General features: G+C 43.5%; 1 protein-coding gene across 2 annotated transcripts in view; it reads left to right on the top strand.

Annotated features, from left to right (window-relative positions):
* Positions 1–10794: 10794 nt before the first annotated feature.
* The window catches only part of BMP2K (BMP2 inducible kinase), a 49026-nt gene continuing 40441 nt past the window's right edge, over positions 10795–19379 (top strand). For both annotated transcript variants that reach the window (XM_030272257.4, XM_030272256.4), the window contains exon 1: positions 10795–11199. In XM_030272257.4, the coding sequence (XP_030128117.4) occupies positions 11049–11199 (151 nt within the window). In that variant the 5' untranslated portion in view covers positions 10795–11048. The remainder of the gene's footprint in view (positions 11200–19379) is intronic.

Here is a 19379-nt window from a genome sequence, read left to right as displayed (position 1 = left end):
TTGGAACATGCACCCATTTTTTCTTTTCTGCTTCCCCCTGTGTTTGGTAGCAGCTGTCCGTAAAGCCGTCATCAGGCACTAGACAAAGCTGGGCCACAGAACACTAAAAAGGGGCAGCTTCCGGGGCAGAAAACAGACACAGTGAAAACCACCAACAGATTGTCAGTGATACTCACTTAGCAAAGAGGAAGCTGTCCTTGGGTAAGGCTGTGTACTCAGGCTCTGGCTGCCCAGCCAGGATTCTAATCTGGTTTTCAGCCCTTGCTAAATGCTGTGTGCACTTGTCCTGACCAGGCGGGAATGGGAGGACCTTCTCCTCTGCAGTGTTGCTGGTCTAGGCTCTAGATGAGCCTTGTGATGTGGAGCAGGTTGCACCTTTATTATGTGACCTAGTATCAGTGGACAGGTAATATTTCAATGGTAAGGCACACCAGGTTGTGTTCCAGTCTTACACAGTAGCACTAAACTCCAAGCCCAACAAAGTTGCCAAGAATTGCACAGATATGTAACCTGTCAGGCCCTCTGAAGGTAGCTAGCATAGGTGGGGTGGTGACAAAGTAGTAAATCCACAGGGAATCAGTGGGAGAGCCTCAGAAAATAGATTGTCTGGAGAATAACTAAAAAGTAATACGCTTGCTTTTGAGCACCTTTTGTCTAGACTGTTCCTCATTGTGCTGGTAACATTACCATCTCCCCTGGCCACTCATTCAATGCTTAACTGTCCTTGCAGCTACACAACTTGTCCATGACATTTAACCTAAATTTCATTTGATATGATTTAGGTACCCCTATCTCTGCCCTGGTTAAAGGGAATGTGACTGTACAGACTGATCCCTTCGCATTTGCTATTTTTGTCAATAATAGGCTGACTGTTTTCTGGGCTAAACAACTCCTCCCACTTCATGTTTACCCACAGTCTGTGAGGTTTCCAGACATCTGACGATTCTCACTGAATGTCACCTCATTTTGAAGGGCACTGTGCCCCTCAAACACAGCACTCCTTTGGATATGGAATGGAAAGGTTACCTCACATCTCTTGGATCCTCTATTTGTATTTTCAAGCCACACTTAAACCTAGTTCTGTTATTCTGTGGTACAGGCAGGCCTTCTGGCCAGTGTCAGGTGTTAGAAGCATGACCTCTAGTTTTCCTTTTCCCCAGGAAGCTGTGACTTTAGCCACACAGCTGTTAAATCAAGTGCATTATAATGTGGTAGACAGACGAGCCTTCTGTAGCAAGACTATGTTAAAATAATGTAGGTTCTGTATTCTTACATGTCTTAAAGCATTTTATGTGCAAAGCAGAGAGTTCACAAATGCAAGCAAAATCTTCTCAGAAGCAGTTAAGGCTGGCAGAAGCCCAGCTAGAGATTTTGGTACCTATCTATGGAATTATGTCTTCCCAGCTGAATACACATTACAAAAAAAGATATTTAAGCACAGATGCTACTGTCAGTAAGGACCTCTTGGTGATGGAAACAACCAGGAGGAAATGTAGCAAGGTTCTGCTTTCTTAAGTCATAGCCAGTGTTTTTCATTTCCAGATAACTCCAGAGTTATTAACTGCAAAGTGTCTGGCTTCATTATGACAGCAAGGCTTGAAAACACTTTTGGAAATAATACTTACTGAATCAACAAATTCAAACTAAATGAAGCACAACTGAGACATTTTTTCTCATTTCCCAAACTGTATCAAACATGGGAAAGCTAAGAAAAAAACATTATTTCCCTCAACAGAAGACAACAGGTTTTGCTTTTAAATAAATAGACTGGGGTTTTTTTTTGGGAAAAATGTTTACATCTTAATACTGCTTAAAAATTCTAGGACACACACGTATGTGTTCTGCAGACAGATGAGCTGTTTAGGTAAACCACAGTATCAGAATATACTGCCATGTGAAGTATAATTTGGTAACTGACACTGACTCATCCAGGCTTCAAACGTGCATCACACCAGGTGCCGAAAAAGTATACAGCAGATATCGGCATAATGAAGACACCTCTTCCATCACCTGGAATGAAGCACGACTTTATAAGTTAATACTGCACTTTAATTAATCAACCTGCTTGAGGTAATTGTGAGTCTTCTTGTTATCAAAGTAGATGTCTCTTTTGCATCTATCTGAGCTGTTAAGCTCCATGACCTTTAACAGCACAGGGTTCTACAGGTTAGTCCAGTATTACATACATAGATAAAACTGTTCCTATGTATATTTATGTCTGTCTGCTGCTGTATAGTTATATCTTTTTCCTAGAGGCAGCTCAAATTGTCTGCCTTTGGGTTTAATTAGCCATCTTTTTTTGGAATACAAATACAGAGCAGACTAAATAAATAATTTTATCTTATTCATGTTTTACATATAAATTCCAGGGTCATGGCCTTATCAACATTGTTCAGTCCAATCTTTACCAGATTTCCTCATATAGCCTTTTACTGGGGTTTCATACAGTAATGCTAACAGATAGTAGCTTAACAGATAAGGCTGCCTCAGATCTGTAAGTGGGACTTGGCTGATATATTTCCTAAACAGTTGAGTCTGATATAGGGCAGTATAACAGCAAATAAACATGAATGCTCTACTATGCTCCAGGGATAGCCAGGGCACACAGGCAGCAGGGAGAAATTATCTCTTTGATCACAGATTAAGTACTTGAGCAACAGTTTGAATAAAGACTCTGCCCTGATTGATTTAATTACATCAGTTTAGAAACTGTTTGAGCGGTGAGCACCGCGGTGATTTAATTAAGCTCACATCTGAACCATCCTGCTATGCTGGAGTGAACTGAGCCCCCAGAGTTTAATCACTACAGGCAGGGCAAATGTTTGAGGTAGCAGCTGATGTGTTCTGTGTTCTTATCTCTGCTGGATCTCACTGCCAAACCTGGACTTAGCACAGTGCACAGCTGGGCTCCCCCTTGCTCCCACAGGATAAGCAGCTCTACCAAACCTCCATCAATCCTCTCCTTACCTCCTGTCCGTGCTGATGTCCCTCTGATGGTGCACATGGATTGGGAGGTCTGTAGGAATCACTCATGAATGATGAATCCCTCACTCTGGACAGCCAGGCCTGCTGGGTGCAGCAAGGTGCTCCTGCCTTGTCAGCACAACCACATTTACATGGGCAGCGCCCAGGTTTTGCTCAAGGCTTGCCAGATTACTTTTACTCATCTCCTCTCAAGGGCACTGCAAGTTTGAATTCACAAAGATTATAAGCATTACTTTTATTTGTGACAGCAGTGTTTAAACAGTAGTGACTAGGTGCAGGCATTTCGTAGAGACTAATCAAAGGCTAAAAGGAAGCGATAAGCCAGAATCCTGCAGGGAAATTGTTACTGCAATTGCAAACTGAGAAAAAAAAACAGGAAAAAATGCAGAAAGGATAATTTTAAAACTGATTACACAATTTTACAAGCAAAACCAATACAATTGGAAAGCCAATGTGTGCTCTGAAAAAAATCTATGTTTTGAAGGCTTGTCAGATTGTTTCAATCATCCTTCAACTTCCTAGCCAATTTAAAAACTGAACTTGGAAAACATTTTACAATCCTGCTGGATTTAGCTCACAGTCCCTTTCCCCAGATATATCCTGTCACAAATCCAGATTTATGGCCCTATGCAGGTCCTTCTGCCACACAAGTAGTTTTTTCTTTTACTGTTAAATCCAGTTTTCATGTGCTTTGTAAGCTAACTGGTACTACTTTATTGACTTGGCAACAAAACTTGAAATAATGTCTTCAGTAAATTCCACATTATAGCAGCTTGAAGGCCCATTCCAGTCAAGCACAGACAAACAGGAGAGTAAAAGAAAGCAGCCAGCACATTGTGGGCTGGAACCATTAAGTCTAAAGCTCCTAAAATCTCTGTTACAGGTCACATCAGGTTTCACTGAGTCACTGCATTTCCTTGTCATGAATGCATACGTATAAATACTGAGTTCAGATGAACCTACTCAGCTCCACTACATGTACCCACAATTCAGCTTCAACCTTCTCTGAACAAATACTTATCTATTAAGCCTTTAAAGATAATCAATAGAACACTGAAAAATTAAAGCTTCCACCACCTTTTTGATGGGGATGCTGCATTTCATGAGTTTTCTTCTATTGATTCCTTACACTTTAATTACAGGAAAGGTTTTCTCATTGTCTAGTTTAAATTTTCTCTCCTGTAGATTAAGACTAATTATTCCTGTCTTCCTAGTAGTAAACAGTGACAAACACTGAGCAATTTCTCCTATGTAACAGCCCTTACATCAAAGGAAATTAACAGACATCCAATATGGTTCTTCCCCTAAGAACCATCTCTTCTATCCGTGACAGAAAGTTACTTCCATCTTGTGCCCGAGACTTACCCGTGCCATTTATTATGCACTTGGGCCCAAGTATTTATAACTGTATTTATAAGTGGGCTTTTAAAGGGAGGACTCAGCCAGCAGTGACATCTGTAGTCAGTGTGGTCTAATGTGCAGCAGCACACAGTGTTCACTTGTAACCCAAAAGCCTCTCAGTTCCAGGGAGCTTTTTCCTCCCCCTCTGGAAGCTTCTAAGACTATATTAAGAACTAAGAATTTTTAGCATAAAGACTAATGGCTGGAGATATTACTGAAGTCCTCTAAGACTCAAAAAATACACGGGAGGGGGAGAAAAGGCTATTGCTTATTTCATAGAACAATTCTCAAAAGTGAAATCTACCTCTGCAAACAGTAAAAGAAAAATATTTGAAATAAAGTTATTTCTTGAGCCTCAATTATTTCCTTTTCCAAGACTTTTCACTGCTACAAGTAATTTCGGGATGTATCAATGCCTCTGGGGGTTTTCAGTGACACTTGAATGCTTTTTATGAAGTAATGCATTTAGTTCTCAAAAGTACTTAAACAAAGGATGCTACAGTCAAATTTGTATGCTGCTGGAAGTAGGATACCATTCAGGCTAATCACTTGTGCTTGACCTTCACCTTTTGTCCTTTTTATCTCAAAAGTAGTTGTAGAAGCAGCAACAACAGTATTAGTGCCAGAATTTGGGCATTTTAGATTTCTTGTAACAAAGTTTAGCTTTCAGGAAGGAAACACACTGCCACCAGCCAGATCTCTGTGTACTGTCAGTACTGTCAGCAGGCCTTTTCTGAAGCGTATACCATGATTAGGAATTGCTGAGAAAGGCCACGTGTTTTAGTCCCATGAGTAACTTTTTCAAGGAAGAGAACAACTTTGTAAGACTTATTAAAGAAGCTGGAATGGCAGCCTTCCTTAAAAAGGCTGCACAGAGCGCACTGCATTTCTGTAAAATAAACTCCTTAGACGTTTTTAGGACTGCAAAAGTAAGTAGTTACAGCAAGGGGAAAATCAGGCCTTGCTTCTAAGAAAGAATGAAACAACTAGACTGGTGATGAGCTGGGAATGCCTGGGAACCTGGACAGTGGAAGGCGAAGAGCTCAACTGCAAAAGGCCAAATACAGGGATCTCAGAATGCTTACAGAGCGAGCAGGAACATGTTACCCTATTAAATAAAGTCAGAGGCCTGGTCATCAGCACAAACACAGGAGACTGCTCTGTTCCAGAAAGGAAACAGACTATTATTAATGTAATGTAATTTACCAGGTCAGATGCAAACAATTCTGAGTCCCTCATAAACTCTTTGCAATTCCTTCCCCTCGGTTTTCTACCAAGGACTCTTTACCAGCACATTTGCCTTTGTTTTCCCCATTTTGTCTTGTTGAATGGGCCAGGGGTTGTCATCTCAACAAGGAATTTATACTTTGTTTGGTACCAACGCTGGCTGCAGTACAGATGACTGAATCTCATGTTGCAATAAAAAACTCTTGACCTCAGTGTCCATGAGAGCTACGCTGGGTCTCACCAAAGCTGATGTCAGCTATTTGCACCTTGAATATTTTCACCAGCTGGCTCCTCAGTTTGTTTCCATTTTAAAGCTGGAAATCAGCAGCTTAGTTTTTTCCAGAGCTCCATTTGTTTCTTTCCTGATTAGAAGAGATGATAGAAACTGAAAGGAATGAAAATCTGTCTCTGTTCACAAGGTCACTGCAAAGCCTCCAGGGCTGCTCAGGCCTTCCGAACCGAAGCAGCCTTCAGAGGATGCACTTGCTTTTTGAATGACTTGTGCCATCCCTCTGCTCCAAGTGATCCCACTTCTTTTCTTTGCTTTTTATTCCCCCCCACACCAATATATTTTCCATGCCAAGACATTTCACAACATACCAAACTTTTTCTGCAATTTTGTATATATAATTCTGTATTTATAATAAAGCAAAGCACAAGAGCCTTTCATTACTACTCCTGCCTTTAAGATGTGGAGCTGGGATATGACTTCATCCTAGAAAAAATGCACACCCAAACCCAAACCAGTTGTCTCCTGGGGTTTTCTTAGCTTTTAGCTCATCATAAACATTTTGTGTGGTTTCAGTAACCGTGCCTAAACCAGACTGCATCAGGGTCAGCAGTACAAAACTAAGACACGGGATTTACTGAGATAGAAAGTTTGCGCAGCTACTTAAATGTGTAAAATGATGTTTCTCATGGCTGTCAGGGGAACAGAAGCAAAACAGCCAAACAATGAAGCAGTAAGAGGGGAAAATTAATGACAAGAGCTTATTGGGCAAACCCGCTCTCTGACAGTGTTTCATTCGCACTGACTGAATTATTACAAAATAGAAAATAACCCTCACATAGCCACATAAGACAAAAAACCACAATTTGCTGCAGCAATTGCTGAACACTTGAAATCCTCTATTACCAATTTCTTTCAAAGTTTTAATACATAAAGGACATATTTCTATAAAATTAGAATTTTTTCCTTTGGTTTCTAACATTCAGTTTGGGTAATTAGAATGAAAAGAGTTTATCCAGAAGCAGCAAAGAGACATTTCCAAAACAACACCCACACAAAGGAAGTTTTGTACTTCTCTTTTGCCTTAATAAATACTTTCTGTAATGGATTTAAAATATTTTTGCAGGAAGTTGTTTTATCCTCATGGGATTGATTTAAAACAAATTCATGTATTGTACAGAGGAGAGTTATGAGTAAGGAGAGATGTGAGGAAAGAAATGCTCGATAAACAGAATCAAGGTGCTGGCATTCGAGCTATTCAGTTTAAATAGGATTAAACCATCACATTTCACACTCCAAGCACACGTGAAGCGTTTCATGTTCAAGCAGCGTTCTCAGCTAGAGCTTTCCTCCACAAATCCTTAAAGGTTTTACAGTGGTCTAGCTAAACACTGCACTGATTTTAGAGGTGGCAAAGTTCTTCACACGTGGAGGTGAGCAGCCTACTCCAAGCTGCCTCAATCTGCTCTCAGTGACAGGACAGCTGCCCAAGGTCTGAGGTGAGGCAGGTGCTCTGCGGGCCGTGAGTCAGGCGGAACCGAGATTTCCAGGGCTCGGAAATAAAGTCATGGATACGCTCTCTGACACAGGCAGTGCTACTGCTGTATTAAAAACCCCTCCAGACCTGCTCCTGTGACACTAACTGGGGACAGAACCTTCAGGATGTGTGCTCCGTGCTGAACAGGGCCAGGAAGTGGATCTTTATATGCCATATAGATCTGTCATTACACAATTATTTAAAGTGTAGCAATGTATCTACATTTTAGACCCAAGCAATAAAACAAGAAAGAAGCAAAATGTTCCAGTATTGTGGTGGAGACATACACAGCAGCAGGTGACTGGCACTTTGTTTTTGTGCTGTGAAAGCTCAGGATTGGCTCCACTGTGATATTGTTTTTTTTTTTTTTTCCTAATGAAATCTGAGTATCTCCTGTGATTTCATGATTCATCAAGTTGACAGTTTAAGAAAAAAAGATTACATAGGCCACCATCCCCCCACCAAATGATCTCTCCAAAACCCAGGATTTCTATTTCTGATTTTTGTTCTTTATCACTAGATTTTTCTTCAGACCATGTACTGTTTTACATCAACCAGAAAATAACTGCTTGTGAGTGCTTTCAAGGTATTAAAACTTGTTTTGTTTATTTTTTAAGTAGTGCAAGCAACTTTCTGATGTTTGTCACACTGCCAAACATGTTGCATTAAATAGATAGGGTTTGCTGCACACTTTGCAGATGCAGGAGACTAAAGCATCCCTGCTGTGACTGAACCAAAGGAGACGTTTCACCTCAGTAAGGGAGAGCAAAGTTTATTTTGGGTTTCACACCTTCAGTGAAAGACAACTCACAGCTCTTCCTTTCTGGAAATTAATATAGCTCCTAGAAACATCACAATATTGTTCTGCTCAGGTGAGGATTTAAGCAAAAGGAAGGAGGCCTGTCCACATATGTGAAATTATCACTCAGTTAACTGCTTGGAGGGTCAGGCCTGTGTTTTTTAGTGAGTTGTCAAAATCCTCCCTGTTACTGAATTTCCTTGATCTATAGTTAAATAAAAGGGACTCCTTAACATGAAGACTGCTGGCACCTCACAGGAAAAACCCATTTGGTGCTGTGGAACCCTGTGAGGGAGTGGTGGCATGGTTCCTGGAGATTCCTGACAGGAGACCAGCCAGCCCTGCAGCCACTACAGGCTCACAAGTACAGCTCAGTGTGCACTGCTGACACACTCATTTGCCAGCTATGCTCAGGAGGGGACCTCTGTGTTCTCCAGGATGCCAAAACAGAGATTAGCAGCGTTAATCTCAGTGTAACAAGAGGGCTCATTTTCTCTGGCCCATAAATAACTCCAGCAATAATTCAACCTCTTACTTTAACCTGAAAGCCAGTCGTACTCTCCAAGTCACAGTGGCTTTTAGGAAATACATTATTTTTACTGAGCACCACTAAAATCATAGAGGCCAGTGGCACCAAACGTACATGCTCCTAACCTAGCTGCATTTTTTCTCAAACAGATCACTAAATGTCTAAGAGGCACATCTCATGGTAGGAATGCCCTTATTAACACAACACCCCTGCTTATGTCATCCCACTTACAGAACTCTGCTCCTTTCATCTGCACTTAAAATTCCTTTCTCTCCCAAGGAAAACTGACAATTAATCTCTGTATTCTGCTGAAAAACTGATCTGCTGTTATTGAGGACAACAGCGACCTCAGAAAGGGGACTGCCCATGCAAACAGTTTATCAGTGCTTTCCATATGTGACAGGTTGTCCCTTCAGTACACACATTGTCATTTTCTTACTCACTACGAGTGTGGCAACACAGTTAAGTTGCAATTAATTTAGTTACTGAAACATCATCCTGAATATTTGCACTTCGGATCTCTCCAAAGTTTTTACTGAACCGGTGGTTGTGATATTCATCCAAAACTTACCTGTTCAGTGGGAAAAGGTTGTTTTTGTTAAATTACCACTGTCGGTGCCAAAAACCCAGCTTCATTCATTCCTACGAGAGAGTAATAGACTGTCCTTTACCAGTTTTGGTCTTAATGTATGTTTTCATTTGATAAGGAGAAAAAAACCCACACAAGTACCACGTTTTCATTTGCACGGTGGGGACTCCCATGTGACATCAGCCTGGGCACTCTGAATCAGTGGTGGAAAATTCCCCAGTTTGTTTAGTAGGGAAACTGTAGCTGGTCAGTACGCTTGAACAGAGGGGAAATGTATATTTTAAATTTCATTGCTGATGGTTACCTGTCTAGACCTATCATTTCACCCCTTCTTTTCAGTTACTTTCAAACCTCTTTGCAGAGCGTATGCGGAGCATTGTCGTCAATGCTTTTCACACGTATTTCCCACATGAACCGATTTTTAGGTTAGGTTTGTGAGGGACCTCTGGAGATCATCCAGTCAAACTCCTCAGCCAGGGCCGGGTGACCTCGAGAACGTGACACAGGAAGCAACTGTAAAAAAACGCCAATCACTTGGTTTTTAAAAATGTTAAAAGTTTAATAATAATAATAAAACGGTTATAAAAATAGTAATACAATTAGAGTGATGAAGTTTAGAGTTAGGACAATTACAAGACAATAAAAAGCAAAGAATTATGGACGTCCGGATGCTCTCGGACACTAAGTCGCAAAAAGCGTATCTTGTGAACAAAGGAATCATCCTTAAACCGATACACATGTTGTATATTCATACATCCTTCATGGTTATGCATACATTCTATTCTAAACAAGAAACTCTGTCTGTTGTATGTCAACTGTTTCCTTTATTCCTCATGGTGTCTTTAAGTCTGAGCAAGGCCTGAAGAAATTAGTTTCTTCTGATAAGAAGCCTTAAATTCCTCTCCTTTGGAAGATTTAGGTGTTCCTCGAAGCGAGTATCTCATTCCTAAAAAAGAAAAAAAAAATTCCCCCCCCTATACAGAGTCTCTATTTTTTTAAACTACTAAAGTCTTCATTTTAACTACAAAAGCAAAACTGATCAATATAACGTAATACATATAGTATCTGCGTAAAGGCATACAATATGCATTTTTCACAGCAGCCAGGTGAGTTTGTAATATCTGGAGAGGAGACTCCACCACCTCCCTGAGGTTTCCCTTCGAAGCACTCCACAGACCAATGAGGCTCCACAGCCCTGGGCGCGCAGAGCCATTTTTACCCCCTCGATCACTACCACACCGCCTCCACGCCGCTTTGCTGCCCGCAGACTCCATCCCTGGGTCGGTGGAGCACGATGGAGGCGGTGAGGGCGGCGAAGGGCAGCCTGAGGGTGATGTTTGCGCGGTGCGAGCCCCGCGGGGGCGCGTCCCGCCGCCGTTCCCCCTCAGGCCGCGGGGCGGGCGGGGCGGGCTCGCGCCTCGCTGCCGCGGCACGTGCGGGGCCGGCCGCAGTTCCGGCCGGGCGGGCGCGCTCGGGAGGGGCGGGGCGGGCCCGCGCCTGCGCCCTCAAGGCCGCGCGCCGGCCGCTCCCGGCGCAGCGCGCGGCGTCCCCTCAGCCGCCCCGGCCGCCCGGAGCTGCGGCGGCTCCTTCCTCCTTTCCCCTCTTCCTCCTTCCTTCCTTCTCCTCCTCCCCTTCAGGAGCCGGCGGCGGGCCAGGAGAAGCGAGTGCCGCGGCCGGCATGTGAAGCGGGGCACCCCCTCACCGCCGCTTGCCTCCGGTTCCTCCCCGGTTCTTCCTGGGGCTCCGCTCGCCATGAAGAAGTTTTCTCGCATGCCCAAGTCCGAGGGGAGCGGCGGCGGCGGCGGCGGGACGGCGTGCGGCGGCTCCGGCAGCGGCGTGGCCCTGGGCAGGGCGCTGGCGGTGGGGCGGTACCAGGTGACCCCCGAGGAGCCGCTTGCCGAAGGTAAGAACGGGCCGGGGCCGGAGCCGGGCCCTCCCGGCCCCGCGGAGTCGCTCACCCGCTTTGGGCTGCGCTGCTTCAGCCGCTCCCTGGCCCGGGGGCTGCTCAGGGCGCTCGGAGTTTCCCGGCTCGCTGCCTTGGGTGGGTGAGGCGGGGTAAGGTGTCACCGGCGCCTCCGTCAACCTCCGTCTTTTGCTTTTGCCCCCTACTCTGGAATAAAACAAACCCGACAGAATAAATTTCCTGTTCTTCCCCGGTGTAAGGCGGCAGATTGGTGTCACGGTCACGAGTGGAAGCGCAGTGCTGGTAGGTTGTGGTGTAGAGCCTTCCATCGTTGCAGGGTGTTCGGCTTGTGCTTCTTGTGGTGAACTTCATGTCGTCGGACTTGCACTGGGACCGAAGGAAGAGTTGCGTGGATATTTGTAGCCGTGGGGTTGGCTGGACTTTCTTAACTGTACTGCTTCACTAGGTGCTGGCATGGGACACCCTCAGAAGAGGCATTTTTGAGTTTTGCACTGTGTGTGGGAAACAGTGCGGTGTTCATCTCCCAGAGGTGGTAATTGATGTCATGTGTAAAGTGTAATTCGCCTCTCAGGTCAATGAGCTTAGGGCTAGTTCTGTATATTTCACGGTTACTGAATGTTTACAGTGCACGCTTGGGATGTTGTGGGTGAAATAATACATCTCTGTCGATTTCGTTTGTATGTCGCTTAGACTACGCCTCAGTATATTTATGTGTAAGTGTGCTAGTTAACTTTCACCGATTATGTGCATTTCTTGGTGGAGATTTAAGACGTGGTTTTAACAAGTGCATGCAGATAATATTACTAATTGGAATGGCAGCAAAAAAGTAGCACTTATATGTTCATTGCTGTCTAGGAATGATTTTCATAGTAAAGTGGATTTGGTACACAATATTTAGAATGCAGTGTTTTGTGTTTAGGGTGTGAAGATGGTGTCAGGAATTAGCCAGCTGCATACCTCGTTGCCTGAAGTCTGTATGGTCCTTGCTGGGAACTACTTCCAAGTCACTGGAAGAAGGTCTGACAGAAGGTCATGTCTTGGCAGGGCTTAATGGCAAGATAGAGACTTTTTATAAAAAGAAAGACAATAGGCTCTTGAAGGAATTGAGGTGGTATCACAGAAAACATATGTAGTGCAAAGGAGAGACAATTTATAGTGCTTTGTTTAGTGTAGCACATCATTAAAAGTTTTCTCATGATGTTCTGTGTTTAGAGTCTCTAGAGATTATAGGTTTTTTTCCTTTCTGTAGCTGGCAGAAACAAATTGACAGTCCTTGGGGCCAGGGGAAGTCCAAATTTTAACATGTGACTGTTGTGTGAACGAACTTCCTACTTTTGAGTCTGAAAGATGTTTTCTACTGCTTTTTCTTTTTTTTTTTTTTTTTTTTTCTTTTTTTTTTTCCTTCAGGTTTTATGTGGTCTCTTGAGGACGAGAACTGATAAGGGTTGGGGCAGTGCAAATTTGCTGCATCCTGAGAAAAGTCTCCAAGTTACCCCTGGAGCGGGTCAGTAGGGAGGACCCAAAGGGGCCTGGAGGATAAGAAAACAACAGGTGGCACAAGGGCAGGGCTGGGGGAAAGAGGGATGAGAGGGAGGAGGGGCCGGGCTCTCCCAGCCCCTCTGACTGTCGGGGAGCAGCTGGGCTGTAACAGGGGCTGTGTGTGTGCTGCAGGTGTGTGCCGGGGGGAAGGGCTCTGTGACTGAGTGTCCAGGTGCCACAAGGCTGTATGGGTCAGGAGAGGGCTTTTTGTCCGGGAATAACTCGTTGACAATCAATCCCTTGCCTCAGTAGCAATTAATAGTAAGAATTGTGTTACTGCTGTCACATTAGTCATACTGCTACTTGTAACTTATGCTGAACACTTCACAAATTCCCTACTTAATAATCTTTCTCTTGGGAGGGGAGAGGTGAAAACTTTTTTTTTCTGTTCTCTTTGCACAAGGCATTTTTTAATTTCAGTTTCTGAAACTCAGTTTAACCGAGGCTTGTAAACTTATGAGATAGTTCGTATTACTCGGTGCTGATGAAATAGCATTTAAGATGCTAATATCCATCCAAGTTAGAGCTTGCATTATGAAGCATTAATGATAGATCCAGTTAATGAATCTAAAGATCTTAACAAATCTGTTTAAGAGGAGATACAGTGTTCTGTTAGCAGAGGTGTAGTATATTGTATATTTATTAGCTGTTAGAATGAATAGCATGAGACGTCTGTTTTGTGCAAGCTGTTTAACCCCCACCCTCTTTCTGGCTTTTGCTCTGAGCAGTCTTAGGAAGGCATCTCCTGGTGCTGTGGAGGATTGAAGCTCCTGGGAACTGGAGGACTGGCAGTGCTGATACCGAACAGCTGGGTTGTAATGACCTTCCTGGGCTGCAGTGATGGATCTTTGGGTAGATTTCTTGTGTTGATACAAGTATTGCACTCCAGATGCTTTTCTGTAGTCATTGACAAAATGGTTTTATTGCAGTGTTCTAAAGGTAGAAGTGTAGAGCGTTATAATGCAGTTGTTTTGAATAAAGTATAATTCTGTCTAAAGGAAATGCATCCTTTTGACTAAAGAGGGTGTAAAGTTGAAGAGCTGTAGCTATTAGGCTGTTAGATGGTTTCTATTGTTCTAAAAACCTATTCTGTGATGACTTCTTGGCCTCCATTACCTACTGGTCAGTATGCTGTTGGATGGAGGTATGTGCTCTTACTTTTTATTTCTCAGAGATGGGGGGAAAAGCAGTTAATTTGGTTTAAGGTTTGATGTAGAAAATTATTTCCTGTCCATTTTGAGGGCAAGGCAGAAATATGTGGAATAAATTACTGATACAGAGTGAAGGCCTTGTCTTTCTGCCTTTTTGTTGAAGCAAAGTATTTGCAATGCAGCTCAAGTTTGGAAAGTGAAATCTAATAAATATGGGGAGTTCTGTTTTGAAAGTTAGAGGTGCTGCATGGGGAACTGCAGTTATGGAAACTTCGATATTGAAAAAGACTTTACAGTTCAGAAGTTGCAGCAAACTGGAAGTGGCCAGATATGAATCATGCTTGAAAATTTATCTCAAATGTCAATGCAGAACAGTTTGTTGTGAGGAGTGAAAAGGAAAGTTTAAATTGGTAAGTTCTCAAAATATTTTTATCTTATATGGGGACGAGATGGAAAGTTGTGGCTTGATACAGCGATACTACGTACTTAGTTGTTTGCCTTGACTTGGACTTCACTAAGTCCTTTTTGCTTAATGACTACATTAAAAGTGTGTTTTCTGCCTACTATAAAGGCAGGCATTGCAAGATGCTCACTTCTCTTACTGTCTTGATTGCTTGGCCGGGTTTGAGATGTTGAAACTGAATAAATAAAGGCTGTGCCAGGTTCTAGGCTGTCTTTGTACCACGAGCAGACCAAAAAGGTTATGGGAAGTGTTGTAATGTTTTTATGTATGTTTTTAACAAGCACAGATGAAGCTAGAAAGAGGCAATTACAGCTGTTAAAAAAAAAAAAGGGCAGCAGACTCTCCAGCTTCCTTCTCACACTTGACTGGCTAGGTTTGGAAGCTGATTTGTGGATGGGGAAAGATGCTCATCATCTGCTTTTTGTTTTCATTCAGAATTGGTTAATGGAGTTGTGGGGTATATGCTGTTGCATCTTACCAAAATAAAACAGCGCTGTGTGGTGTTCCCCACCACAGCCAGAGGATTGCTGAGGAGCCTGGAGGTGAGATGCCAGGCACCTTGAAGGAGAAGGGGGTAGTTCTGTGTGCCCCTTGCTCTCAGAGGTACCCCGAGGGCATGCAAAGCAGCTCTTTGCTCTGGTCAGGGAAGAGTGAACCTGCTGTGACTTTGCTTTGCCCTAGTGTGTGTGGAAAGAAGTTGTATAGTAGTGAGTACAGTGGTTTATTTTTATTGTCCTGGCTGATATAGCTGTGAGTCCGGAGCTGTGTGGTGTTGAGCCTCTGCTGCTGTGGCTTAGGAGGCCTTGCTTTTCTGTGACCTTATGTCTAGGACTAGAGAGGCAGGGAAAAGGCCACTCAAGTGGTGTAAAGTTCATTTGTTAGGTACTTCATTAAGTACTTACAAGTTCATTCGTTCATGTTTGTGTAATAGAATGTTTGCTTTGTTCAGTAAATATGGTGGTTAAAGCACAGTTTTCTTTGAAAAGGGGCCTCTCAATAGGGAAGGTAGCTTGATTCCTTCTAGGTGGTGTTCAGAGAAACCACCAAATTCCCAGGAGGTTCAGTAACAAACCGGTCATTAGCCCACAGAGGGTCAGTGGCTTTCTCCCCATCTACCCACTCTGGGGGTCAGCTTGACTTTTTCCCAGACAAAACCTTTCAGCAGGTCTGGGTTAATGCAGGTTGTGGGTCGATCAGTGCCATTTTGGGGCAGGGAGGTGGTCAGTCAGCACATTATAGGGTGGACCAGAGGTCCCCGCGGGGCCAGGGGAGGAGCAGTGCCTGCCTCACCTATGCAGAGCTCACCTTGTTACCCCACACACTTCCTGCCTGGTTATTTTGAGCCAGTCAGCCATTCCTCCAGACTCTTACACCACTGAAGGAATGAGCTTCTTGTGAGTTCTACTGTCCTACTTTAATTGTGTGTAGTCTTTGCAAGTACTTGATAACTCTTATGGTTTGGTTTGCCTCTTACATTCATACTGTTCTAGTTGAGGCCTAATAAAAATGTAACTATAATTGAGAGGAATCCAAGTCCTCTTTTGTGAGCTCTTATGCTCTGTGTTTGTAGATAATTTATTTAAGTTATTTATTATTTAAGTTCTTCCAAACTGCTCTTGAAATTGGGGTAGTCTTGAACATTCTGTTGTGTTTTTTGTTTTTTCTACCTTATGTCTCATCAATAACAGTTCAGTTTGTAATCCAAATAAACAAACTTAGTGCTGTGCATAAGATTCTCTTGGCCTTTGTCAACCCCCACCTCAATTGACCTCTCATACCACCATTCTTGGTCCCCAGAGCGAGATATTGTGAGGATTTGCAGCTCCAGCAGCTGCTGTAAATCGGAAGAAAGCTGTTGCATAGCTGACCTTCTTCATCTCCCCTCAAGGTGGGGCTTGTTTGTTGTTCTTTTTTCTGGAGAGGTAAATAGAGATGCCATTGTAATGGATCTGTGAATTTCAGTACTTCCAAGTGACTCCACGAGGTGTAGCCCCAGCTTTTGACTCTGGGAGGGCTTATGTCTGTGGCAGGTGTTACAAATATACCTAGTGCAGGGTTACTTCTACTGGCATGTGCTAGTGTTCTCCTGTGAGACAAGGTGACATGTACAGTACTGGTCTTGGTTAATTTGGTTATTGCATGTGACTTGCTGCTCTGTGGAAGCTGTGTTTTATTTTCAGTTGTTTAGGTGGATTATGAGCTGGAAGGCTGTCTGGAAAGCTAACTTGTGGCATTTAAGTTGGTTTGGTCATGTTGATTTTTTTTTTCCAGAGTGAAACATTTCTGAATCTGTTTGCACTTGACTGTAAAGGTCAAGCCTGTTGTTCTGTCTCAAACAATTTTGCTTTGCTAATAATGGAGTAGGAGATAGGGCTTGTTCCAGTTCAAGATATAAGGGAGAAAAAGCAGAGTGAGTACTTGAAACTGACTTTTGTTTTGGCTGAAAGCATAATACAATACATATTATCTCTTCTACACTCCCCAAAATAGTCATGGCTGTCGTACATCAAGTATATCTGCATACTGGCAGGTACTGAGATCCTGGACCAAGCTAGACTTGATTTCTTGGTGGTGAAAGTTGGGGAGCCTGTGCTGTTGTGTGTGGGGATTTTCTGCCTCATGAAGGCAGCTCACATGGTGCTAAAAGAGCGTTGTTTGGCTAGCACAGCATGGAGCTGTACTCTGTGCAACAAGCAGGCCAGACAGCACTTGGGGGGTTTGTATGTGATCCTTGTCTTACACCAATAAGGTAAATGTCTATTTTCATGTAATGTAGCGCACAGAATGAAGCTCCAACTCAGTTCAGTCAGTCACACATCTGGTCTGCTGACTGCTGTGGTGGCACTTGGGCAGGACAGTTGCTCTTGCTGTGCTCTTCAGAGCTGCTGTGTGCCTCTGGGACATGTGTGGAGAAACGAACAGGTTGAGAAACATCTGTAGGCTGACAAAGGCATCTATTGTACAGCTAGGGCCAAGTTCAGCTCTTAGGACACGTGGTCTAATGCTCTTTGATTATCCAGTTATTAGTGCTTGCATGCCCTGTGGACACTCCTTCCTGCATTGTATGTAGATGGACAGGTCTTGTTATGCCTCTGTTAACTGCACACAGTTATGGTCTTTTTTGAGGATGTTATCCCTTTAATTTTTGTGTGACCAGCAGTATTAAATAAAGAGGAAGTACTTGGGAATCTAGTAATTCTGAGCTAAGTTTTCAGGCTAGTGGCTGAGAGATGGTTACAGGAGAAGAAACTTGATTTGTAGCAGTATCATGTTAAATTAATATCACACAAATACTCAAGCCGTCTTTCCTTTGCCAAATTTTGAAGCAAAACAGATGTGCCAATGTGTGTGCCATCTACTTGCCTTTTTCTTTGCGGATGCATTTTGATAAATAATGCTGATGTTACAGTGTTCGTGAGGGGAGGGTATGTGTGCAGATGTGTTGCAGGAGAAAGCTTTTGGACACCCTCACAGGATAAGGCAGTATGGGAGAATGGAGGTTATGATAGCTGGGTCTGAGAAGGACATGGCAAAGCTTTAAAAAAATGCTTTACAGGATCTTAAAGGTTTTTTTGTGTGCTTTACTGGTTTAACTGTCTTTTTTTAAAATTAAATCTCAGTGTTTTGCGTGTCAACATGGAAAAGGAAAATGGTTGGATAAAAGCAGTAGAATTCCTTTTCAGACACACATTAACTAGGAGCCAGTAATTGTATTTCTCTGGGCTGTTGTCAGTGTAGTAGCAGAGCTGTCAGTGAGTAACCCATATGTTGCCCACAGGGAAGGGTTCCTGCGCTGCTTCTGTGCATGGTGAAGAGAAGTTAACTCCAGGGATGGAGCTCAGTGTCTAGGGAGCAGCACGGTCCCTGGCATGCTTGGCTTTGGCAGCAGGGAAGAAGGAGCATGTCGAATTGCATAAGCATATTAACCGAGTGAGCTCAGCTGCCTTTCCAGCTGTAGAAGTTGGTTGGCTCTGTAAATGCACATATGCTCTTTGATGGGTGTCTCACTTGCAGCTGAATAGATGTCACCTCTGGTTCAGAAGGGAGGTGCTCAGTTAGGTTGTGCTGCTTGTCTCTGGCACTGCTTTAGTTTACAGTGTTTTGTTTATCTTCATTCTCCTAATTCCTTAACCTGATGCTATATTTTACTTGCTGTAGCTATTTTTTGTCTCTGTAATGTTCTAGCTAAGCAGGTGCCGCAGTTGAAGGAATTGATGTTTGTAAGCTGAGCTGTGTTAACTGACACTATGAATGCTCTGTGCCTGCCAAAGGGCAGTGTGAGATTTGGGTGGCAGCTTGGGGACTAACCCAGAACATAGGCAGGGTCAATCCATTTGCCTGATTGTAACTGGATTGCTTCAGATGCCATCTTTTTCCTAAGAAACTATTGGATTTGCAAGCATTGTTATGAAATGGGAGCTTTTCCTCATTTGTGTCCGTGGGCTTAGTTTAAAAACTGTCAATGTGTTGGATGAACAGCTGTTTCCTGATGTGTTTGGGGTATTTGCCTATTGGTGATGCCTGGGAGCTGCCAGTCTGAGAGTGGTTTGCAGGTCCCAGTGGTGCCGAGCAGCAGTGCCCCGGTGCAGGTCACGTCATCTCTGCACGGTTGTTGTGCTGCAGCAGAGATGGCTTGTCCTGCATTTTCTCCTCCAGCGGATGGAGATGTGCGGCCATCCTGAAACCCCTGCTCTCCTCCAAGGAGAGTCTGTGTTTCTCTGCATCACTGTCTGGCTTCTGACAAGAAAGGAGCATGAATTCCTCTGCTCCTGCTTTTCTGGTTGTCTTGGGAATGGATTTCAGTCTCCTTCAGTGTTTGTCTCCTGGTTAAGGAGGTAAGAAATTTTCCCTTCCTCTCCACATTCTCGTGTTCCTTGCTCACGCTTGTCTAGGTTAGTTACTTTTTTCTAGTTCCAGTGCGATGTCTTGGATGTGGGTGGTTTCATTTGTGAAACTGGGTCTCCAAACAGAGGCAGGGTGGAGGAAAGTAGAAAAGTGAAGGTTGC

The sequence above is a fragment of the Taeniopygia guttata genome, chromosome 4 (genome assembly GCF_048771995.1).
Source record: "Taeniopygia guttata chromosome 4, bTaeGut7.mat, whole genome shotgun sequence".
Lineage (NCBI taxonomy): Eukaryota > Metazoa > Chordata > Aves > Passeriformes > Estrildidae > Taeniopygia > Taeniopygia guttata.
This window is presented reverse-complemented; position numbering and strand designations above follow the sequence as displayed.